The 21,301-nt window shown below is 38.9% G+C and overlaps 6 protein-coding genes across 9 annotated transcripts; 2 read left to right on the top strand and 4 right to left on the bottom strand.

Moving 5' to 3' along the window:
• Window positions 1-25: 25 nt before the first annotated feature.
• LOC18012294 (pentatricopeptide repeat-containing protein At5g27460) lies at window positions 26-1,720 on the bottom strand. The gene is made up of 2 exons (XM_006394903.2): window positions 1,345-1,720; window positions 26-1,256 (listed from the first exon to the last, which is right to left on the bottom strand). Exons 1-2 carry the CDS (start codon window positions 1,609-1,611, stop codon window positions 36-38), a joined length of 1,488 nt encoding a protein of 495 aa, XP_006394965.1. The 5' UTR covers window positions 1,612-1,720; the 3' UTR covers window positions 26-35.
• A 570-nt stretch (window positions 1,721-2,290) lies between these two features.
• On the top strand, window positions 2,291-4,955 carry LOC18012395 (serine--tRNA ligase, cytoplasmic). Of its 2 annotated transcripts, XM_006394902.2 has the most exons (10): window positions 2,291-2,430; window positions 2,583-2,731; window positions 2,821-2,891; window positions 3,160-3,321; window positions 3,421-3,535; window positions 3,631-3,824; window positions 3,903-4,006; window positions 4,089-4,272; window positions 4,358-4,537; window positions 4,622-4,955. In XM_006394902.2, the coding sequence occupies exons 2-10, from the start codon at window positions 2,599-2,601 to the stop codon at window positions 4,832-4,834; spliced, it is 1,356 nt and encodes a 451-aa protein (XP_006394964.1). In that variant the 5' UTR covers window positions 2,291-2,430; window positions 2,583-2,598; the 3' UTR covers window positions 4,835-4,955. The 2 variants fall into 2 exon arrangements, with proteins under 2 accessions (XP_006394964.1, XP_024007203.1); XM_024151435.1 differs by having other exon boundaries at window positions 3,631-4,006.
• A 42-nt stretch (window positions 4,956-4,997) lies between these two features.
• On the bottom strand, window positions 4,998-6,937 carry LOC18012394 (protein YIPF1 homolog). Its single transcript, XM_006394901.2, has 6 exons — window positions 6,782-6,937; window positions 6,567-6,606; window positions 6,270-6,350; window positions 5,908-6,094; window positions 5,513-5,780; window positions 4,998-5,419 (listed from the first exon to the last, which is right to left on the bottom strand). Exons 1-6 carry the CDS (start codon window positions 6,839-6,841, stop codon window positions 5,213-5,215), a joined length of 843 nt encoding a protein of 280 aa, XP_006394963.1. The 5' UTR covers window positions 6,842-6,937; the 3' UTR covers window positions 4,998-5,212.
• Window positions 6,938-7,245: 308 nt separating this feature from the next.
• Window positions 7,246-9,530, bottom strand: LOC18012037 (peroxisomal adenine nucleotide carrier 2). The gene is made up of 5 exons (XM_006394900.2): window positions 9,290-9,530; window positions 8,529-8,760; window positions 8,208-8,354; window positions 7,961-8,118; window positions 7,246-7,850 (listed from the first exon to the last, which is right to left on the bottom strand). The coding sequence occupies exons 1-5, from the start codon at window positions 9,436-9,438 to the stop codon at window positions 7,571-7,573; spliced, it is 966 nt and encodes a 321-aa protein (XP_006394962.1). The 5' UTR covers window positions 9,439-9,530; the 3' UTR covers window positions 7,246-7,570.
• Window positions 9,531-11,576: 2,046 nt separating this feature from the next.
• On the top strand, window positions 11,577-16,714 carry LOC18012036 (mitochondrial Rho GTPase 1). Of its 3 annotated transcripts, XM_024151265.1 has the most exons (16): window positions 11,577-11,700; window positions 12,128-12,354; window positions 12,683-12,815; window positions 12,991-13,140; window positions 13,420-13,596; window positions 13,750-14,004; window positions 14,144-14,212; window positions 14,284-14,339; window positions 14,430-14,511; window positions 14,807-15,018; window positions 15,197-15,269; window positions 15,606-15,718; window positions 15,826-15,976; window positions 16,075-16,261; window positions 16,368-16,474; window positions 16,567-16,714. In XM_024151265.1, exons 2-15 carry the CDS (start codon window positions 12,134-12,136, stop codon window positions 16,439-16,441), a joined length of 1,953 nt encoding a protein of 650 aa, XP_024007033.1. In that variant the 5' UTR covers window positions 11,577-11,700; window positions 12,128-12,133; the 3' UTR covers window positions 16,442-16,474; window positions 16,567-16,714. The 3 variants fall into 3 exon arrangements, with proteins under 3 accessions (XP_024007033.1, XP_006394958.1, XP_006394960.1); XM_006394896.2 differs by having other exon boundaries at window positions 16,368-16,714; XM_006394898.2 differs by having other exon boundaries at window positions 11,585-11,744; window positions 16,368-16,714.
• A 618-nt stretch (window positions 16,715-17,332) lies between these two features.
• On the bottom strand, window positions 17,333-21,253 carry LOC18012137 (kinesin-like protein KIN-14S). Its single transcript, XM_024151559.1, has 12 exons — window positions 21,144-21,253; window positions 20,921-21,004; window positions 20,420-20,529; window positions 20,204-20,303; window positions 19,854-20,117; window positions 19,494-19,773; window positions 19,236-19,397; window positions 18,941-19,156; window positions 18,807-18,844; window positions 18,544-18,707; window positions 18,333-18,446; window positions 17,333-18,247 (listed from the first exon to the last, which is right to left on the bottom strand). The coding sequence occupies exons 1-12, from the start codon at window positions 21,148-21,150 to the stop codon at window positions 17,477-17,479; spliced, it is 2,310 nt and encodes a 769-aa protein (XP_024007327.1). The 5' UTR covers window positions 21,151-21,253; the 3' UTR covers window positions 17,333-17,476.
• Window positions 21,254-21,301: the final 48 nt, after the last annotated feature.

Below are 21,301 nucleotides of genomic sequence, written 5' to 3'. Positions count from 1 at the left end.
AATTTATAACTTATGACATGAAATAAAGATTTCACTTAACTTTTCTCAACCATTAGAATTTTGTCCAACTTCATCATTTCATAGATGTGAAAAGCTGGCCTCTGTGCATATTCATGCATTCTAAGTAATAATCTGTATAACGGTAAGCTTGCAAGACCAAGTCGATGTAAATCTCTAACATACGTGTTTGCTTCCTCTATTTTCTCCTCCTTCTCAAAGTACTCGGCAATCGCCATGACCATGTTTTGGGACGGTCTCCAATGACAACGTTTCATTAGTTCAAATGCTCGGTGCATAGCATCAATGGCTTTCTCCATACTTTGACATTTCACCCATCCCTCCATCAAAATCTCCCAAGTCTTGTAGTTTGGATTACCTCCTCTCTCCAACACACGGTTGTGCAATGCCTTTGCTTTGCTGATCTGTCCATTACGTGCGTAAGCACCCAAAAGAACATTGGAGACCCTAACATCGTAGTTACAGCAATTGTCCTCCCACTCTTCAAATACCCTCTCAGCCTCTGCAAGATCACCAATTTTCACCAGTGATGACAATACGCATATGTAGTTTGCACAAGTAATCCTGCCAGAAACCGATTTAGAAGCTTCCCACAAACGAACAACTCCCTCCTTGTCTCCTAAAGAAGCATGAAGTGTGATGAGGAAGAAATATCCGAGCCTATTGCTTCTATTCAACTTCTTCTCTGCGCTCTCAAGCACCAGCTTGGCCTTGTCATCAAAACCAGCCTTAATATAGACATTTGCTAGAGTACACAACGAGGACCAGCCAACTTCGACACTCTTATCACCAGTCATCTCTCTGTAAACCGCTTCCACAGCTACAACCCCTGAAATTTCGCAGCTTGCGTTCATCCAGAGATTGTATGAGAGAACATTTCTTGGTATCTTGTTCTCTTTCATCATCGAAATGACCATGGCTACTTTCTCATATTGGTAAGTGGTTTCATAAAGCTTCATCATCTCGTTAAATGGGTGTGGAGTGACAAGAAAACCCAATCCGTTCAACTTCTCCATGAGAGCTTCCGCTTCCTTAACCAGTTTCTCCTTAACATAACCACGAAGAAGAGGAAGATAAGCTGATTTTGCTACTCTCAGCGAGCCAGAGCTTTGTAGCAGCTGCTCGAAAAACTCCTCTGCGTCTGTCAAGCCATGGTTTTTGATGATTAAATCCAATCTAAGAGCAGTGTCATAGGCACTTAATTGAATATCCTTTTGAGTCTCCATCCACTCCATCATCTGTTCATGATTGGCAAAATCTAAACTTCCGAACCAATTGACCAATTCCAACTTCTTCTCAGTTTAATAAAGTCGAGAGTTTTCAAACCTGGAGTGCGAGATCGTAGCGATTAGATCTAATGAGGCGCTTGGAGATGAATCGGAGCTCCGATAACGTGACGGCGTTGCCCGAGTCGACGCGTTCCTGAAGCAGAGAAAGAACGCTGCATCGTGAACCGCTCTTTCTCAGTATCTCCTTCAAGACATTTCGATGCGATACGGATGATGTATCCGTTGAAGCGCGTGAAGACACGAGCCTCGCGACGCTTGTGCTGGAGAAACTCGTCTTCGCAACCCAGCGAATCCTGCTGTACATTGTACCTGGAGGTTACAGAAGTGAGGAACGAGAAAAGTAGCTCACAGTGTCAGAGTGGCGAATAAGCACCAAGCCACCATTGGAATCACGAGTCTGGTTTGCTCTCTTGCTCGACCATCTCACTAAGTCGAAGAAGAGACGGCGAGACCAGGACACAATTAAAAAAAAAAAAAAAAAAAATCTGGGCCGTAAAGTTAAGGCGAAGAATCTGGGCCGTTGAGTAATTACGAAGTGTCCTAATAATGCCTACTTCATGACAAGAAAAACAAAATTTCGATCAAAACTTAAGAAAAATAATAACAGTGGAGTTATGGATGGGTAATGTTATGGGATTGATAATTTGTAGAATATCTACTGAGCTAAGTTCAAATCTCAAAAGCAATTCCCAACACAAATGTAGTGGTGAGTGAAGAAGATAACTGACTTTTTACATTTTTTTTGTTATATATGATGCAAAACTGAAGATGGACAATAAGATTAAATTAAGATTCCTTAATTTTGCTGAATAAAGTACATGTATCTCCAACTTTGTAATGCCAAGACGTGGAATGGTTATAAATTATAATAGATGATATGTTGACTGCCTTAACAACGACTAGGAATGGCCGAATCAGGGGTTTCTGTAACAATATGAAAGCTTTAGGGTCTTTCTGTGATTTAGAAAACAAATTGGGGATATTCCGACTATTTTATTTTATCATCATTGATGAAGAAAAAAAACTTTAAAGAACACACATAAAGCCCTAAAACAGATTATCTTCCTTGCTGAGGTCAAATCGAACGCCGCTGATAGTCCCATCTTCTTCTCCACAGTTCCAAGTATGTTTTTGCTTCTCTGCCTCTTCAAATTCTGATGATACGTTGTTTCTCCATTTCTCATCATCTCCCAAATCTCAATCTATAACGGCTTGAGTTTTGACTGACTTGGAAAAAAGTATATTAAGCTTGTGTGTGCTATATTTTTGATTCAGAGAGAAGTTCACGACAATGTTGGATATCAATCTGTTTCGAGAAGAGAAAGGGAACAATCCGGAGATCATCAGGGAATCTCAACGCCGGAGATTTGCCAGCGTTGAAGTCGTTGATGAGATCATTTCTCTTGACAAAGAATGGCGTCAGCGTAAGTATCCCCTTTTATCGATCCCTTTACTCGCATCGTTTCTCTCCTTGCTAATTGAGCTTGATGCTATCACATTTCTGTGTTTTCAGGTCAATATGAAGTAGATAATTTCCGAAAAGAGTTCAACAAGCTCAACAAGGAAGTGGCCAAGCTCAAAATTGTTAGTTTATGATAAAATTTTGTTTCTAATGAGTTATAGGAACCTTCTTATAGATATCCACTGTGCTTATACTTAGGATCTGATATTGTTTGGATACTTACTAATCAAGTCTCGTAGATCATATACTGATGTTAGTTCTATACCAATAATGGTGTTTGATATCATACCGTAGTTGGGGAATGAAATTAGTTCATTTGACTGAAACTGATGGACATAAGTAACATTATTTGGATAGTAACAAGGTTTTGTTTTGGTTCTTTGGAAATAGTCTGGTGGTGATGCTACTCAGCTGATTCAGCAAACAGAGAAAAATAAAAAAGACTCTGCCGAGAGAGAGGCGGCAGTTCGTGATGCTTATGCTGCTTTGAAAGCCAAATTGGAGACAGTTGGAAATCTCATCCATGACTCGGTTCCAATTGATAACGATGAGGTTAGTGCCATTTGCATTTTTTCATTTCTCGAGGTTTATCTTAAAGGCTGTGATCGAAACGGAGAGAGATTTATAAGTGTATGGTGTTTTGATATGCAGGCAAATAATCTCGTGACTAAAACTTGGGGTGAAAAGCGGGTTGCCACGCCTGGTCAGAAGCTGAAAAACCATGTGGATCTCGTTGAGCTTCTTGAAATTGCAGATACCAAGAGAGGTAGCATTGACTGACACTCCCTTTGGTCACCTTTCTCAATCCGTGTTGTGGGTTTCTGTGCTTTGGGGTTTCATAAAATGCTATCTTGGTCTCAGGTGCTGATATTGCTGGAGCAAGAGGCTTTTACCTGGTAGGAGATGGTGTGGACCTTAACCAAGCTCTGATCAACTTTGGGCTAACCTTCTTGAAAAAGAGAGGATTCAAAAGATTGCAACCTCCTTTTTTCATGAGGAAGGATGTCATGGCCAAGTGCGCACAATTGGCACAGTTTGATGAAGAACTTTACAAGGTCTTTAAACGTTACAAAAACATTTTGTTTGATTTTGTTGTTGGACTTGTCTTGAGCTTTGATTGTTGTTTTGTTCAGGTGACTGGTGAAGGAGATGACAAATACCTTATTGCAACTGCTGAGCAGCCTCTTTGTTCATACCATGCTGATGAATGGATCCATCCGACTGAGCTTCCCAAAAGGTATATATAATCTCAGCGTTTTCGATGATTGTTTCTTTAAGTAGTAAAAAGGATTTATTGACATCATAATTTTTTGGTCCAGATATGCCGGTTATTCGACCTGCTTTAGAAAAGAAGCTGGTTCCCACGGAAGAGATACACTTGGCATTTTCCGTGTTCACCAGTTTGAGAAAATTGAACAGTTTTGCATCACTGGTCCTAACGAGAATGATTCGTGGGCAATGCTCGATGAGATGATGAAGAACTCCGAAGATTTTTACCAAGCGGTAATTTTGATATCTAGAGTTAAAGAAACCTGATGAACTTTTCAATGTTTTCTAATTAGCCTGTTGTATGATAATTCCTCTGCAGCTAAAACTTCCATACCGAGTCGTGTCAATCGTGTCTGGAGCATTGAACGATGCAGCTGCAAAAAAGTATGACTTGGAAGCTTGGTTTCCTTCGTCGGAGACTTACAGAGAGCTCGTGTCCTGTTCCAACTGTACAGACTATCAGTCTCGAAGGCTTGAGATCAGATACGGTCAGAAAAAGGTAAATCTCTCTGTTCTTTTTTTTTCGTTTCATTAGCAAATATAGTCGATCTTGTGTAATTCTGTTTTTGTGGTTTTGATGCAGAGCAATGAGCAGACCAAGCAGTATGTGCATATGCTGAATTCGACTCTTACGGCGACAGAGAGGACCATTTGTTGCATTCTCGAGAACTACCAGCGAGAAGATGGTGTGGACATCCCTGAGGTTTTGCAGCCGTTTATGGGTGGAGAGACGTTTTTGCCCTTCAAGGCTAAGCCCGTAGCGGCCGAGACCAAAGGCAAAAAATCTAAAGCTTGATTGATATATTGTGATTTTCATGATACTGATGAAAACTTCAACGTAATTTTTCGTTTTTTTGTTCAACTTTTTTGGGACTTGCTTTGTGTTTACATAAAATCATAGACATTTTGTTATCATCGTATTGTACTATTGTTTTCTTGGCGAATGCTTGTTCTCAGTTATTCATTCATTCGTGTTAAACTTTACTTCAATAAAAAATGAGTATCAATCTTCAAGTACAACATCAAGGATTTGAGGTATATTCATAATTTTCATGTTGATGATGACAAGACTACTAGTTTTACAAAAAAATTCATGATCAACGGATTCATATAAAATTGTGTTTTACTTAAAAAAAACACAGCTTCAGACTTCTGAGTGAGTGAGTGATTTCCTTTACACGGTGACAGTGAACAGATATAGCTTTAGAACGACAGCAAGCGCGAGCTGTAGAAGAAAAATGCTGACCACAATCAAGAACCATCTCTCTCCTGCAGAGTTAATATGTGCTTTGAGGTTCAAAGCCACAAATGTAGCAGACATGAATCCAGCTAAACCCGCAATCACCCATCTGAAGATCTCTAGTGGGACGACAGAGAGACACTGCAGAGTTTTAAAAAGGAACACAGCAGTTTAATAGTGTCGGATTTTTCACATTCCATTTGTGAGTGATACCCGAATTGTAAACTAACTTACCAGTGCAGGGATAAAGATGAATAGAGAATATCCGTAGAGACAGAAGAGTTGGACTAAGCCTGATGGCGCAGAGAAGTACTTGAGAACAACATATAGTGCGAGAGGGACAATGGTTACATAGCCGTAGAACACTCCTGCAGACCAAGTCACCAGATTAATGTCGTAGTTCCATTCTTGTCTCTTCCATTTGTGGGCTATGTATGTAACAAATGTTCCTATTGACGCTGCTACAAAGATCAAGGTTGTGCATATCCAGAATGGCCCATACCTGTAAAACAAGACTTAATTCTAGTTTACTCTGGAGAAATATCAGAGCAGCAAATGCCATATTCCTTTCTAAATCAGTCCATCTTAACTCCAAGTTGCGAAAAAAACTGTAAAGGCGAGACTCTTACAGATCAGGATTGTTGGCTGTCTTTTCTGTAAATGTTCCTCTGAAGGGAAAGAGCGATTCTTTGAGTCTCTCTACGACATCTGAAGTGTCCACGTCAAAGTAAGGCTTGTAAGCACCAACAGTGAACTTATGGAGCCAACCACCAGCCTGAGGTTCATCTGTACCATTCACGGGCCTAGAAAATGTATCTGCTTTGAGGTTGAAAATCAGTAATATGAGCCATAAAGACATACAAAATTAGAAAGACTGGCACAGGCCAATTAACATAACGAAGTTGATGAACAAGTCTACAGATCCTACATTCCTCAATCGACTGGGAAAATTTCTTAAAGTAAATGAAGAGCAAATCTAAGGATGAATTACCGTCAGCATCTCGAGGGGGATTAGTACCACCAGAAATCTTTCCCTGAGTTGCAGATGGAGGAAACGTTTGTAGATTTGATTCTGCATACAATGTACCCTTCAATCAAATTCACAGAACAAGAGGGAACCAAATACATATGCAATTGCTAAACCTTGGCTTAATCAGAAGTGACTAGAAAGAAGGAGCCACATATATTCTATCTTCTAAACGTATTAGTACTTTCTCACAACAACATTCAGAAAATGCCTTAATTCAAAATGCAAGAGGAGTTTGAAACGAAATACGACAATGTTTACCTGCGAATTTGACGGTGACATGGCCAGGATCTGAAACGGCCTACAATAGATAGGTGAAACAAATGGAAACTAGATCTGATCAGATGAGATAACAAACGAGAATCGATAATCCAATGACCACATAGTCAGTGTAACAAAAAACACAAAACACAGAACATAGAGACTCATGCGAATGCGAAGAGATCTAGAACGAATCAGCAAAAGATTGAGCTTACAGGTACAGATCCAGAGACTTTCTGGTGATCGATGCTCGTGTAGCTCCCACCGGACATCATCTTCGTTCTCACGTCCGTCTCACAGCTGTTTTCCCTCTCTCTGTGACAAAACGATGGAAACTAGACACAAAGCCTCTTTTTCGTTTAGAAGCAATCAAGTGAATTAAAATATACGATGTCCCTTTTATAATTTATTTTATTTTACAGAATGGTTATAAGAAAAAATGAATTAATGTCTGTTAAGCATAACGAACATTGCAAAAGTCATGAGCATTGATCAGAAACTGAAGAACATACATGAGATTCTGATTGTTTTAAACGTAATTTCTGCGTTAGCGTTTAGATGAGAACGCTTTTTAAAAAATTACATTTTTGAAATATACAACATTTTTCAAGCTTTTCAAAAATATGTTTTCCGTTTGTATTTGGCGTTACGTTTGCAATTCCAACAAAAAAAATGTTGATGAAGAATTTAAGATGCCTAAGATTGTAGTCACATAGAACAGGTTTTATCAGAGTCACATGATTCTCTCTACGCAGAGATCCTTCTTGCATTTTATTACAACTGAAGAAAACAAACAGAACTACACAATAACCAGAATGTTCTCTACGCCCAGAAACTCAATCTGGCAACAATGAGAAGCTTTATGCGACCTCCACAATCAGATCCTTACTCAAAATCAATTGTTCTTGAAATGAGAAAGCTGTAGAAGATCTTTCAGTACAGACAAGCCAAACCAAAGTCTTTGCTCCTTCTTTGGCCTTGGGACACTTGCGGAAGCGCGATCTCTATGGACTTTTCAACCTACCTTTTGTGACAAACAGTGTTCTTATTGCTAAAATGAGGATCCAAGTAGTTGCAGTGATTTTCTCCTTGATCATTAGCAGCAACGCCGAGCTCAAAACTGTCTTTAAGATCTGAGCGTGCAAGCCTTTGAAGAACCCTAAGACCCCTTCCTTTTTCCATATAGCATAGACGACCCCTGGAATCGTTTTCCTGATTCTTTTTCGAGGATTCTTCGCTTCATTCTCCTTCGAGTCATCTGCTGCTTGGATCATCACCTTGCACCTTACAAAACCCATGAATGTATATAGATCAGTATCCCCCCTAAAGGGTCTGGATCGATGCACATCTGTAAAAGTTACATGACAAGAGCAATTCACCGGAAGCTATAATACCTGATTGCTGGATACGTGATGACGGTGGCAGCACTTTTTGAGACCGCACCTAACAAGAACGCCATAAAGGCAGAGAGGACTACAGGGGAAGAATCTTTCTTGGCTTTTGCCTTTGTTTTTTCAAGGAGGTTCTGTTTCAGCTGATCAAACACTGTGTACTGCAAAGAGAAGCTTATTATTCAGCTAACACCTAGCAAAGTTTAGACTGTAAAATATGAAGTTGATGGTTTTAAAGTGACAATGGTACCTGAATTGCGGGATTCGAGGTCAGTAAAAGAGAAATCCCAAGGCCATCAAATGCATTTCCCCATGAACCCTCGGTTAAGGTCTTCCACAACCCTTTTGATTTTCCAAACTCGCTTGTTTGCATCCTTGATGAAGCTGTATCTAGAGGCTACACAAACATAGAACTTAAAGTTATTATCCATAGAGAAGGTAGAACACCAAGCAGGAAACAAGTTCCGGAGTTGACATTCCGACAAAACTTAAAAAAAAAATCTCAACTTTTGACCAAAAGAGAAAATAGGCGACATAAAGCAGTCAAACATAGAGTGCAAAGTAAACGTACTTGTGTCAATACAGAGGTACAAGCCCCAGCAGCAGCAGCAATGAGAAGGTTAGCCTTTGTGCCAATTGACTTTGAGCCTATCCTCTCACTATGTAACCTCTTGAAATAGCTATAACTATAGAAGTAGATGAAGGAAGAAATGAAGGACTGCAAATTCTTAGTCCCTAGGCCTTGATACAGCGAGAGAACATTTCCTGAAGAAATTGCTTCCCAAAATACATCTGACAGGTATCTGAAAAATGTTACAAAAACAGCTTTAGATACTCGAAAAAACTCTTAACGACAAAACACAGATGGATCTTTTACACTACCCAAAAACTCAGTCTTGAAGACAGCTATTTTACAGTGCTAATATCTACAAATTTCGCGACTTTTTAAAATTTAAAACATAAGTCGAAGTGCTTCGAGACCGGATCATCGAAAAAGAAAAGATGCTGCTTTAACTTATTAGTATGCTCATCCGGAAATCAAACGCAGTACCCAAAAACAGAAATCTCAAGCTTGAAGCTCATTGAAAAGCCATGACGAAAGAAGGGAAATTTTCTCGGGCAAAATTGTATTATGTAATCTAAACTCAGTTCTATGTTACGATCCAGACGAGGATCTACAAGGGACCAATAAATTCGAAAGGCAAAACCAATTTCATCATTTCAGCAGGAAATAACCAGCTTTTCAAGCGAGAAGCCGATAGACATAAACACACAATCGAAATTACATGATCACCATCGAAGCACGAGAATAGAAAACGAGAGAGGATAAACCTGTATTTCTGCTGGCCGCGAACACGAATCTCGGCCTGGAACTTGGATTTACAGGTATCAAGAGGGTATAGAATAGTTGTGCTGAGAAGCGATCCTATGGCTCCAGATGTGGCCTCGGAGATAGATTCCAAATCCAAATCAACGCCCATATCTTCTTCTCACGAATCAGGCAGAGAGAGAGGATTTTTCCCGAAGAAGAGAGGAAATGAGAAAAGAAGGTATGGGATCATCATCATAATAATACAATATAAAGTGTTTCTTCCGTCTTGGGATTTTAAACAGCCGTCTGCGTGTTGTTTTAGCGACGTTGACGTCACTCGTTTTCTACCTTTTTTTTTGGGGTTAGTCGGTCAAATGGTAAAACCAAACGATGATACCAAAGTGGCGTCACGTGGGTTTCATGTTTATATACACAGGCTCGAGCTAATAATGACCAAGCAAGTCGCATCCATGGTCATCGTCTCATTGTCGAAATTATCATATGTATGCTATTAATGTATCATGTGTCATTCTAGTTACTGGTTGCATTTATGTTATTTGTATAATGTGTGTCTATTGTTGTTACTAGTGATAAACTGCTGAAAGTACCAACTACCAGCACACAGAAATGTTGTGAATTTTTTATATATATTTTTTGGTGTTAATTTTTTTTTATATTCATGTATATAATAATAAAGTTACAAAGATTATCGTATTTTTGTAGAGATAATAACTATTATCTACATTTCTTTAAAAAATGTAAGGAAATATATTTACAATAATCGATATGATCAGTCTATTAACTACGGTATTAGGACCGTGTCACTGTATGACACAATTCTTTCACTAGACAGACGCTCAAAGATTGTCAGTCACTGGTCACCAAATTTTAAGCATCCTTGACAATCTTTGTTGAGTCGAACTTACCACATAAACAAACGGTTAGAGTAAGTATCTTCGTAACGGCATGAGCAGTAGTTTTCAACATAGGTTTTATCGAGAAAGGAATCCGTCTAAAAGGTATTTTCACTCATTTTAACATGATAATAGAAGAACTAGTTTTCAGTTATGAAACATTAACATATGATACAATTCTTAAGAATCAGGAAAAAAGAAGAAAGAAATTCCATCTACCTGCCTACCTCAAAGTCTCACAGTGTGGAAGTAAGTTGCAAATATATCACTTAAAAATGATTTAATATCATGTCATTTTTTTTAATAACTAAACAATATTACAAATAATTGTATTAGAACTCAAACCATCGTTTACAATCCTCGACTGAAAAAGCTCTACACACATTTGTTACATATTTTGTGTGTGTGTGTGTGTGCCACCACACACATTTGTTACTTAAGAACGGATTTACATGACAAACAAAAAAACATGATTAATCAATTGCATTTCAGTTTTACAAACTAATAGAAGTAAAATACAATGTACCATTCATTTCAAGATATTTTACCAAAGAAAGACAGTTTCAGTTTTACTTAAAAAAAGTTATACCTTTTTTTGTTTTTTTCTTGCATTTCCAATCCATTTCCAATCCATTTCCACTGTTTTTTCTAGTTTGAGAATTATTTTCATTTTCTCAATTATAGAATAATCACTATATGTTTTTCTCTTTCTATACAGTGTTTTCTATAATGTAAGCGTGAATGGGAATAATTTTTTTTTGGAGAGAAAATCTGGTAGACGCAAGTTCACATACTCATATTCTGTTTTGATACATTGTACATTCATTTGTTTTTTTTTTTATCTACTATATTTTATTAAAAAAACTAATGTAATCACAGATAAACAGCTGTGATTACAGTGGGTACATAATTATGGAAAACAAATGTTACACTACTAAGTATATCTGCAGATTTGTTACATTGTACATTCATTTATCTACACGTCATAGAAATCAATTCTTGCTTGGTTCTCAATTCAGATATGTGAGCTGTAGCCACTTGATTTATCCATAAAAAGACATACAAAATTACAAAAAATACAAACAGTTGGCAAAATACACCACTTTTACTATATAATACTAATTACTAAAATACTAAATACTAGAAATTTTCTTTTTATTTTTTAACCAAAAGAAAAGAAAATTCCTTTCTTGATAAAACGTAGGCGTGGGGAAAAAAAAAGAAAAAGAAAAAACTACTTGTGCGTGGTGACCAAAATTTATTTAATTTTGCTTTAAAAAGAAATTATTTAATTTTGTTTTTTACTTATTATGCGTGGTCGTCAAAAAAGAAAAAAAAAAACTTATGCGTTAAAAGGACACAGTGCTGGGTTATTACGGAAATACCACTAGAATAGAAGCAACGGAAGCTTTCTATTTTCCCTTCGTTGCAATCGTCACCGCCACATTCCTCCCAGCTCTAGGGTTTTCCAAGGGGTTTTCAATCTTCGTCCCTCTCACTCTCAATCTCCACTTTAGGTTTGGGCTTATTTCTCGATTCCGTGTCTAATCTTTGATCTTAGGTTAGTTTTCTTCCTTCTCGTTGATGCACTCTTTCTATTGTTATGTATGAGTTCTGAAGACTCGGCTTGTTCGTCATCTTCTTCACGATCCTGTTCTCTCTTGTCGCTCGTCTTCCTAAGATATCTAAATCTGGTTGCCAAGTTTCAGATATTTCGTCTCAAACTTGTGGCTGTTTGAAGCTTCTTTTTTCTTTCGAGCTCTATGTACTTGAATCTTGATTTCAAGCCTCTCATTGTTGAGTTTATACTTTACTTCTTTTACTGCGATTGCTAATATTCTGTGCATATCTATTGCGTGCTGCTTGGAGAGTCAGTAAGAGTTAGGTTCATCTTATTCATTCGGTTTCTGGGGATTAATTTCAGTTTATTTGATGTTGTTGCAGTTTCTGATGGCGAGATACTCGGCTGGTACGGTTGATTGTCCAGGCTCTCCCAAATCTGTACGAATCGTTGTGGTTGGTGATAAGGGCACTGGAAAATCCAGCTTGATTGTTGCTGCAGCCACCGATTCCTTCCCTCCCAATGTCCCTCCTGTTCTCCCTGATACCAAGTTGCCTTTTGAATTCTTCCCTGATGGTATACCCGTCACCATTGTCGACACTTCCTCGAGGTATATTTCCTTAGATATGTTTTGAAGACTGTGCACAGCACTGCTAGATAATTTTCGCTTTTGAATAAGCCTATTTGAACGAAAAAGATGCTAGTGTAATGGTGACGTGCATATGCGTATCATATGTTTAGGCTTTTAAACTATAAATGAACTGGAAACGAGACTATTGGATCATGTGATATTGTTGTTGGGAATCTTGGGATAGCTCTGTCCCAACTGTTTAGTTAGTGTTCACGGGGTTTCGAGTGAAGGGTTTAGGGTATTCATGTTTTGGACGCTTTGTTGACGTGCTTGAAGTATCTTTTGATGTTTCTGCTTGTGAGTTCAGGGTGGAAGATAGGGACAAGGTTGCTGAGGAATTGAAGCACGCAGATGCAGTGGTTTTGACGTATGCCTGTGATCGACCTGAGACTCTCGAAGGTTTGAGTACATACTGGCTTCCAGAGCTTCGGCGATTAGAGGTTTGATTTTCCTCTCTCTTATCAGTTTAGTCATGGCAATCTTGTTGTTGTAGAAGGTTTACAATTTCTCTCCCGGTGGTTATATCACTGTACTACTGTTAAATGTGTAAAAGTTTGTTGTGGCCTAAACCTTTTCTGTTTCTTATTAAGATTGGCTTCTGATATTTTTGAGCAGGTAAAAGTTCCGATTATAGTAGCAGGGTGTAAGCTTGACTTCAGAGACGATAATAACCAGGTCAGCCTCGAACAAGTGATGTCACCTATAATGCAGCAGTTTCGGGAGATTGAGACATGTATCGAGTGTTCTGCCTTGAAGCAACTCCAGGTTTCATGACTTCTGTTCTTGAGATTTAAAATTTGTCTTAGCTTAAACACGACACGAATGCTGGTTCGAGATAGCTTAGTCATGTGATTGTCTTACTAAGAAATATTTCGGACATTAGTCGTGCTATTTTTTTTACCTGAAAGTGGAAATTATGGTGGTTGGTTTAGACTTGTATCGGGGATGAATTGGGAATGCTTAGTCAGAAAACAGCCTTAGATGAGAATTCAAAATTATATTTCATGCTTGAACTATTATCCTTATGAAAAAGCTTTCCTGTAGGCACAAGAAGTTTTCTATTATGCACAAAAAACTGTCCTTCACCCAACAGGACCTCTGTTCGATCAAGAATCCCAGGCATTGAAGCCCCGGTGTGTAAGGGCCTTGAAGCGCATCTTTATACTCTGTGATCATGACAGAGATGGTGCTCTTAGCGAGGCTGAGCTAAATGATTTTCAGGTTCTTCTATTTCTTCCTTTTTGTGTTTCATGTACATTGGCTATTTTGTTATCGAACTGGATCAGGACTAGTAATCAGATTCTGAAAAAAAGCTTCGAGTATAATAATGATTCCCTTATCCCCTTGACACACCTAATAGTTGTTTCAAAATAGGTCAAATGCTTCCATGCACCGTTACAGCCTTCTGAAATCGAAGGTGTTAAGAGGGTTGTGCAAGAAAAGTTGCCAGAAGGTGTGAATGAAAGAGGGCTGACAGTGACTGGGTTCCTATTTCTACATGCACTTTTTATTGAGAAAGGGAGGCTCGAGACAACGTGGACTGTACTTAGGAAGTTTGGGTACAATAATGATATAAGACTCGCTGATGAATTGCTTCCGTCTTCATTATTCAAGCGAGCGCCCGATCAGGTAAATTGCAGTAATAGAATCCATTTTGACGACATTATTATATTTGTATATCACTGGAGGAGCTGCTTACATTTCCGGAATACGGTTATCTTACAGCTCACATCAACTTGCTAAATGGGTGTGTTCATTGTTTTTGCAGAGTGTTGAGTTGACAAGTGTAGCAATCGAATTCCTGAAAGGAATGTATATGTTGTTTGATGACGATGAGGTAATCTCCTTTTAATAGTAATGGCTAAGGTTGCGGGTTTATAGTTCTGACAATGAATTTGCTCTTTGCAGGATAATAATCTGAGACCTCAAGAGATCGAGGATCTTTTTTCAACTGCACCTGAAAGGTACGTTTGCACATCCAGAAGGCAAAGAACGTATAATTTGTTTTTGGTATCTTCATTACATTGCAATCCCATAATTATTTTGAATTGCAGTCCTTGGAAGGAAGCTCCTTATGAGGATGCTGCGGAGAAAACTGCTCTTGGAGGATTATCTTTTGACGCTTTCCTGTCACTGGTAATCTATACACTCTTCTCTTACACAACATAAGGAAACCTTTCTTGTGCACGCAAATATATATACTCATCCTTCTTTCTTTCAATTTTCTTTGATTTTTTTTCATTGACAGACAAAAATGTCATGCAATTATTTCTGTTAGACGTACTCGTTCTCTTGCGACATGTACATTTTGATTTTATGTGGTTTCGCAATACTTAGTGGATTTCTTATCAGGACTAAGTTTTATTAAATTGTTCAATAAACCAGTTCAAAGTTTATATTTTTCTCTAATATTTCAATTCTATCATTGCAGTGGTCACTGATGACACTATTAGAACCGGCTCGGAGTGTGGAACATTTGATTTACATTGGATTCCCTGGTGATCCATCTTCTGCCATTCGTCTTACTAGGAGAAGACGTTTAGATCGCAAAAAGCAACAATGTGAGAGAAAAGTTTTCCAATGCTTTCTTTTTGGACCCAGTAACGCTGGAAAATCTGCATTGCTGAACTGCTTTCTTGGAAGGTTTGTCATGTTAACTCGTACCAAAACTTGTTGCATTTCCAAAATACACACAGAAGAGAGTACAATCCTTTCTATGTTTTTATGCGTGGAGACGTTTGCATATTGTCAGAGCAGAAAATTTTCCTCTCTTTACAAATGACCTCTCCATCTGCTTTACAGTTGTTTCTCCCTGTTTTAGGTCATATGCTGGTAACCACGGATCAGCAGCTACTGATGAGCGCTATGCAGTAAATATGGTGGAGGAATCTGGGGTGAGTGGGAATACTTATGCAATTCTTATCATTATGTCTGTGTGTGTGTGCACGTGCACGTAAAGATATATGTATTGGATATATTTGTCCTAGCAAATAAATCTCAAATGTGAAAAATGCTCAACAAGAATGACAAATTTGAGTGCTATTTTGGGGACTTTGAGACGGGAGCTAGATATCTTTGATGAGTAGTTTCTATGTGTACATGCATACTTTTTTAACTAGGGAGTTTCTAACAAAGCTGTTCAGACGTACTATCTTTCAAGATATTGAAGACGTTGTTTGGCTGTATGTAATCTGTTCACTCATCTGCTAATTGCAAATCTTTGAATGCAGAGTGCAAAGAAAACTCTTGTCATGAGGGAAATTCCAGAAGATGGGGTTAAAGGGCTATTTTCATCCAAGGAATCCTTGGCTGCATGTGACATAGCTGTATTTGTGTATGACAGGTATATTTCTTTTTTTATTGCACGTAAAAATTGAGTTCATTGGGAGAAATGTATGATGTGCCTTGACGAGGCTTTAAGTTGTCGCTGATTTTTTTTATTTTCTCTAGTTCTGATGAGTCGTCATGGAAGAGAGCGACTGAGTTGCTTGTAGAAGTTGCAACTCACGGTGAGGCCACTGGATATGAGGTCCCTTGCCTCATGGTTTCAGCGAAAGACGATCTTGATTCATTCCCGATTTCCATTCAAGAATCCACCAGGGTAGGGCTCTTTATTGATCTCCGATTCAATGGCTCGAATGAATTGTAAAGCACCTTACTTCTATATATATATTTTATACACGCTGATCCTTTTTGCAGGTGACACAAGATATGGGACTAGAGCCTCCGGTATCCATCAGCTCCAAACTGGGTGATTTCAACAACTTATTCCGAAAGATCTTAACTGCAGCGCAACATCCTCATTTGAGTATTCCAGAGACCGAAGCAGGAAAAAGCCGCAAACATTACAACAGACTAATCAACCGCTCTCTTATGGCTGTTTCAAGTACGTTTTCTTCCCCATAATCTTTGACACAAACAAACAAACAACCCCGTAACAAAAAAGCTTCAGACTCATGTTGGATTCAATTTAATTTCAATTTTGTTAACAGTTGGAGCTGCTGCTGTGGTTGTTGGGTTGGCTGCATACCGTGTGTATGCCGCAAGGAAGAGCGCTTCTGCCTGAGAAGATTTAGAACGAACAATCCAGTCTCTTAAGGTGCGAACACAAAAAAGAAGATTGCAAATCTCTTCTCGTCCTGAGTTTGTTTATCATTCCCAAGTTTTAACCAGAGAGTACTGTATTTTTAGAAGTTTAAAGGAAATGGGCTTTTGAAGAAATGGTGGAAGAAGATCTGTAGGGGCACAAACATTTAGGGACAAAAAGAAAAAGAGACAACATAGTCAGTCAATAGACATTGTGTTGAGTTTTTTCAATAACAAAAGAACTTTGTCTCCTTGATGTTGAATCTTGTTTTTGTTTGCTCTGTTCTCCAAATTAACCAGCAACATTTAAACTTCAAAGACACAGAAGAAAAAAGAAATCAACAATCGAGGTGTGATCTTCTTTGCTTTCTTGAGCAACATTCAAGTTCTTGTTCTGTTGAACGATTAAAACTCAAGATATATTTAATATCACATTAACCAAATTTCAAAGAATTCGCTTAATCAAAATTTTCCCCATTGAGAAACTTTCCGGAACCAAAACTGGACGCTGTTCTAGCCCGCTTATCATCATTTTATCGATCTTCCCAGTACTCTTCCGGCTTTTCAATGGCGAAACTATCCTTGACACCAATCTTGATGGCGAAAACTATCATTGACTAAGTTATTCTTCTTGGTGGAGAAATCAAAGCGACTATAGACAGCTGCTGAAGTCTGAGGAGGAGACTTTGCTGCTTATGTCAGTTCTAGCTTTTACTGGAGACCCTGTCCTTCTGAACTTGGCTGAGCGTTAGGAAAAATAAACTTTTTTCTATGCATTTGAGCCAAGATCCAAATTTCATCGCACATATCAAAACCATAGCACAAGATCCCAATGGAGTTATATAGTTAACAATCGGATTAAGATAAACAAAAAAAAAGGGAGCAACAGAAATCCTATTTTAAAGTTTTTTTTTTTTTTTGGTCGAATCCTATTTTAAAGTTTCAACGGACGACCTGAATGTAAACAAACACTTTCACAAAGACGGTGAATAAAAGATGCAGACGAAGAAGGCCATTATTGTTCCGTCCGGAGCAAATCGGTGGCAGAAGAAGTAGAAGAAGAAGAAGAAGCTCGCATCGCTAAGAAGGACCTTCTGTTCTTGTACTTAAGCGGACTCCAAACCACAGTCTTCTTCTGCAATGCAACCACCGTGGGATGACTCGCCTTCCACGAGCTGCCTCCAAGAGGGCTCTTCATGAATCTGCTGCTTTTCATTGCATTTGGAGTCACCAGGTTGCGGTCTGGAGTGAAGAGCTTAGAGTATCTCGCCTTTCTCGGGTCACCACCACCACGGAACGAAGGGCGTGATGGAGTAGTCATGTTCATGTAAGAAGATGATGATGATGGTTCTGGTCTCAACGTTGCAAGAGAGACTCTCCTTCTCGGCTGGAGGGTTTTATTATTACCCGATGCAACGGCTAATGGAGGAGGAGCTGGCCTGAATGCGATGGAGCTTCTTCTTGGTTTCATCATTGTATTCATATCCACGGACGATGATCTTCTGAGGCTCTTATTATTATTCTCTTTGCTTGTTGCGTCTGAGAATCTCTTGGAAGGACCCTGAGATGGTTGTTGGGGCATGAAGTTTGTGATTCTTCTCAATGGCATTCGCATTGATCTTGTGGGAGCCAGAGGTGGCTTTTTCTCTGTGATTGTCGGTAGTGTCTCTCTCAGCTGCCTAGATGCTGTTGATGATGACGATGATGATGCAGTCGCTAGAGCTCGTGTCTCCTGCTTGATTCTGGTTTTCCTTTCTTCTGCTAGTTGAAATTCCAGATCACGAACCTGAAATATGATTTGGTTATAAATGTTATGAACGTACAAGAAGAGAACACTCAACACATCGAATCCGTTAGTCAATGCGGACTACCTTCTCTTGAAGTCCTTTGGATATGTGTTCTCTAGCAGTGAGGCGTAGCTGTAGTGACTGCACATTGTCCTGCAGCTTCTTCATTTCCTTTTCCTCATGTTTCAGCTTCTCAGCCTATTAATTGTTATGAAGGAGACAACAGAGAAAACAATAAATCAGCTTAAGATATGTCAAAGCTTAGATGAATAGGAATTCAGAGGAATATGGTTACCATTTGTTTTAACTTGAGCAGTTCAGACACATCCGCCTGCTTCCTGGCAGGTCCACTTTCGATTCCGCGGACTCTGCTTGCAAAGTTTAAGGAGCAAAGCGTCTCTCCTTGATCAGTGGAACTCGGGCTAATCTGAACAAACATCAATGTCTTACAATCTCCACCTGTATAAGTCACAGTGAAGTGGACACACCATGAAGATGAGATACAATATGTCTAGAGGTTCATGTAAACAAAGGAAGCATAGGACAGATTTTACTTACCCAAAGAGTTTTGTAGCATATGAGTGAGCTTTGAGTTTCTAGAATTGTACAAAAGGGAGGAAAATGTTTGTCAAGAACATAGATTAGCAAAGCTCAAATGAAATGTTCTTGACAGAAGGGAAGAAGGGGAAAACCTGTAAGGAATATGGCTTGTTTTGGAAGCAAGGGCAGAGATAACATCACCGAGAGCCGAAAGCGACTTATTGATAAATTGAGATTCTTTCAGCCTTTCTCCTTCAACTTCCACCTTTCCTACTCGCTCACTACCAGCCAAGTCCACGAGCCAAAGATGGCTTCTGGTTCTCTGGCCATTGATCAAATTCTCTCCCTTCACTGTAACTCGCAACAAGCTGCACAGAATAGAAAATTTAGGTTGTACGAATAAGGATTTGTTTCACTTTACTTTAGTTTCCAAACCCTTTTGATTACCAATGAGAGCGGCTGCTTTGTTCGTTTGCAGCTGTTGATCCCACAGATCTAACACAATATCCTCTCTTGAGAAGATCCCACACTTCCTCTGTATTGAAAACTTGTGCTTCGACTAATCCAGGGACTTCTTGTGTTCCTTCTGCTGATTGCTTAACTTCCAACCTTCATTAAATTTAGCACACTGTTATTTCTAAACAAAAATAAAGAAACCGTGAGGCGATGTCATTCTATTACCAAGCAACAGAATGAAAGACCTACTTCTTAGGAGGATGGTTTGAGTTATCAACCAAGAGATCCCTTATCTTCTCATTGTAAACCTCCAACATGCTAACAGATAGCTCAAACTTCATGAGACGGCTTCTGCTTTCTGAAGAGCGAAACAATTCTTCTAATGTCCTGTAGTTCACTCCTCTATTCTCTGGTGTTCCCTCCATGGTAAATGTCTTTCCAGTTCCAGTTTGGCCATAGGCAAATATGCAGACATTGTAACCATCTAGCACAGAAGTAACTATCGGTTTTGTCTGAGCAAAAACAGTCTCTGCACATAAAAGGGAAAATCAGATAAGAAGACTTATGGTTTATCCAAAATTAGTTAAAACAGGTGACGCCACATTTTACCTTGGCCATCCTCAGGCTTAAATACATGGTCAAACTTAAAATGCTTCTTCGAGGAATCAGTTGAGAGTATTTGGAGCTCGTTTTCATGGGATGGATCAAACTCAACTACAGAAGCACAGCCATTTGCTATTTCTGCTTGGTGCAGAGGCCTGCATCTGCAAAAAACCCTGATATTTCCCTTGAGTTCGATAACTTCATTGTATAATCGCTTCCTCTCTGATGACTCTTCCAAGTACTGCTTTTTTAGAGTTCCAAGCTCAGTAGCTGCCATTGGTCACGTCGACGAAGATCAGTTACAATTAGAAAACCACAGCAAAAAAATTTGTATAAAAGACAATAAAGGTACTGACTCAGAAGCTGGAGAGCGTTTGACATTTCCGGTTCTACGAAGGAACAATTCTTGATCTCTTTTACTTGGTTGGATACCAACGCATGTTCATCCTTCAAGACCTATGAAATGAAGTGGAACGGTGTACATAAAACACCAGCAGAAGGAAAGAACTGAAATAAAATCTAAGCAACTGTTTTAATCGTGTTATTCCAGAGGACGACAAAGAAAGGAATACCTTGATTTTGTTACCCAAATCAGTAATTTTCTGTAGAATTGGAAGTGTTGGTCCACTGGTGGGAGAAACTTCTTGGCTTCCACTTGTCACAGTATCCTCACTTTCTTCCACTGTTTTAGCCAAATCAGTAATGCATCATATCAGTCAAATTAGCAAGCAGACTGATAAACAAAGTATCAGTTAGACAAACTAAGGAGACACAAAGAATCATTTCCATTCTACTTTCTGAATGAGTTTCAGATTCATGGTATGAGTTAGGGACCCAAAACCTAATTAGTCGAAAATTAATGGAGAGCTAATCTTCTGAATTCGAAGCAAATTGCTAGGACCTATGGTTCTATCGGATTTCCACCGCACAGAAAAATATAAAACAATCGAGAATCTCGGAAGATATCAAAGACTACGAATGAAGGATTAAGCAATCGAAAGAAAACTCAGTTCCGCTTCTGAATTCTCTACTAAATTCACATTTCACGACGAGAAAAACCAAGCAAACCTTACCAGCGTCGGAATCGTGATTGTCGGCAGAATATTCCTTCGATTCACATGGCAAAACACCATCATTGCAAATTTCTGGATGTTGATCTGGCAGAAACCAACAGTTGATTAGCGAAACGTTTATTTCCCATGATACAAAAACGAATCGAAAAAAACAGATCAGATCAAGAAATCATGAATCTGTAAGCATAATAAAAAGTTGCGATGACCGAAGCGAGTATAGTACCTTCCATGGGGGATTTTCTCAAGAACCCAAAGAACTAGAATCCAAAATTCTGAAGTGAGCGAGAGAGAGAGCAAGAGAGAGATTGGATTGAAAGAGATCGAGAAAGAGAGAGAGAGAGAGAGGGAGAGAGACGAGTGTAGGTAAAATGAGAGAATTTG

Source organism: Eutrema salsugineum, unplaced genomic scaffold (genome assembly GCF_000478725.1).
Source record: "Eutrema salsugineum unplaced genomic scaffold, Eutsalg1_0 scaffold_6, whole genome shotgun sequence".
NCBI lineage: Eukaryota > Viridiplantae > Streptophyta > Magnoliopsida > Brassicales > Brassicaceae > Eutrema > Eutrema salsugineum.
The sequence above is the reverse complement of the archived record's forward strand: the minus strand, read 5'-3'. Positions and strand labels throughout refer to the sequence as shown.

What these genes read in the sequence shown, in the direction of transcription:
- LOC18012294 (XM_006394903.2), bottom strand. Translation starts at nt 1,611, where the DNA reads ATGTACAGCAGGATTCGCTGGGTTGCGAAGACGAGTTTCTCCAGCACA. An exon ending in GCTACGATCTCGCACTCCAG is followed by an intron (nt 1,257 to 1,344) that starts GTTTGAAAACTC and finishes AATCATGAACAG; the next exon opens with ATGATGGAGTGGATGGAGAC.
- LOC18012036 (XM_024151265.1), top strand. Translation starts at nt 12,134, where the DNA reads ATGGCGAGATACTCGGCTGGTACGGTTGATTGTCCAGGCTCTCCCAAA. An exon ending in CTGCCTTGAAGCAACTCCAG is followed by an intron (nt 13,141 to 13,419) that starts GTTTCATGACTT and finishes GCTTTCCTGTAG; the next exon opens with GCACAAGAAGTTTTCTATTA. An exon ending in CTCTCTTATGGCTGTTTCAA is followed by an intron (nt 16,262 to 16,367) that starts GTACGTTTTCTT and finishes TTTTGTTAACAG; the next exon opens with TTGGAGCTGCTGCTGTGGTT.
- LOC18012395 (XM_024151435.1), top strand. Translation starts at nt 2,599, where the DNA reads ATGTTGGATATCAATCTGTTTCGAGAAGAGAAAGGGAACAATCCGGAG. An exon ending in AATTGCAGATACCAAGAGAG is followed by an intron (nt 3,536 to 3,630) that starts GTAGCATTGACT and finishes TCTTGGTCTCAG; the next exon opens with GTGCTGATATTGCTGGAGCA. An exon ending in CCGAAGATTTTTACCAAGCG is followed by an intron (nt 4,273 to 4,357) that starts GTAATTTTGATA and finishes ATTCCTCTGCAG; the next exon opens with CTAAAACTTCCATACCGAGT.
- LOC18012037 (XM_006394900.2), bottom strand. Translation starts at nt 9,438, where the DNA reads ATGGGCGTTGATTTGGATTTGGAATCTATCTCCGAGGCCACATCTGGA. An exon ending in CCTCGAATCCCGCAATTCAG is followed by an intron (nt 8,119 to 8,207) that starts GTACCATTGTCA and finishes TTCTCTTTGCAG; the next exon opens with TACACAGTGTTTGATCAGCT. An exon ending in ATCACGTATCCAGCAATCAG is followed by an intron (nt 7,851 to 7,960) that starts GTATTATAGCTT and finishes GGGTTTTGTAAG; the next exon opens with GTGCAAGGTGATGATCCAAG.
- LOC18012394 (XM_006394901.2), bottom strand. Translation starts at nt 6,841, where the DNA reads ATGATGTCCGGTGGGAGCTACACGAGCATCGATCACCAGAAAGTCTCT. An exon ending in TGTCACCGTCAAATTCGCAG is followed by an intron (nt 6,351 to 6,566) that starts GTAAACATTGTC and finishes CATTGTATGCAG; the next exon opens with AATCAAATCTACAAACGTTT. An exon ending in ACAGCCAACAATCCTGATCT is followed by an intron (nt 5,781 to 5,907) that starts GTAAGAGTCTCG and finishes CTTGTTTTACAG; the next exon opens with GTATGGGCCATTCTGGATAT.
- LOC18012137 (XM_024151559.1), bottom strand. An exon ending in ACAAGCCATATTCCTTACAG is followed by an intron (nt 18,845 to 18,940) that starts GTTTTCCCCTTC and finishes GTACAATTCTAG; the next exon opens with AAACTCAAAGCTCACTCATA. An exon ending in TATGCTACAAAACTCTTTGG is followed by an intron (nt 18,708 to 18,806) that starts GTAAGTAAAATC and finishes TGACTTATACAG; the next exon opens with GTGGAGATTGTAAGACATTG.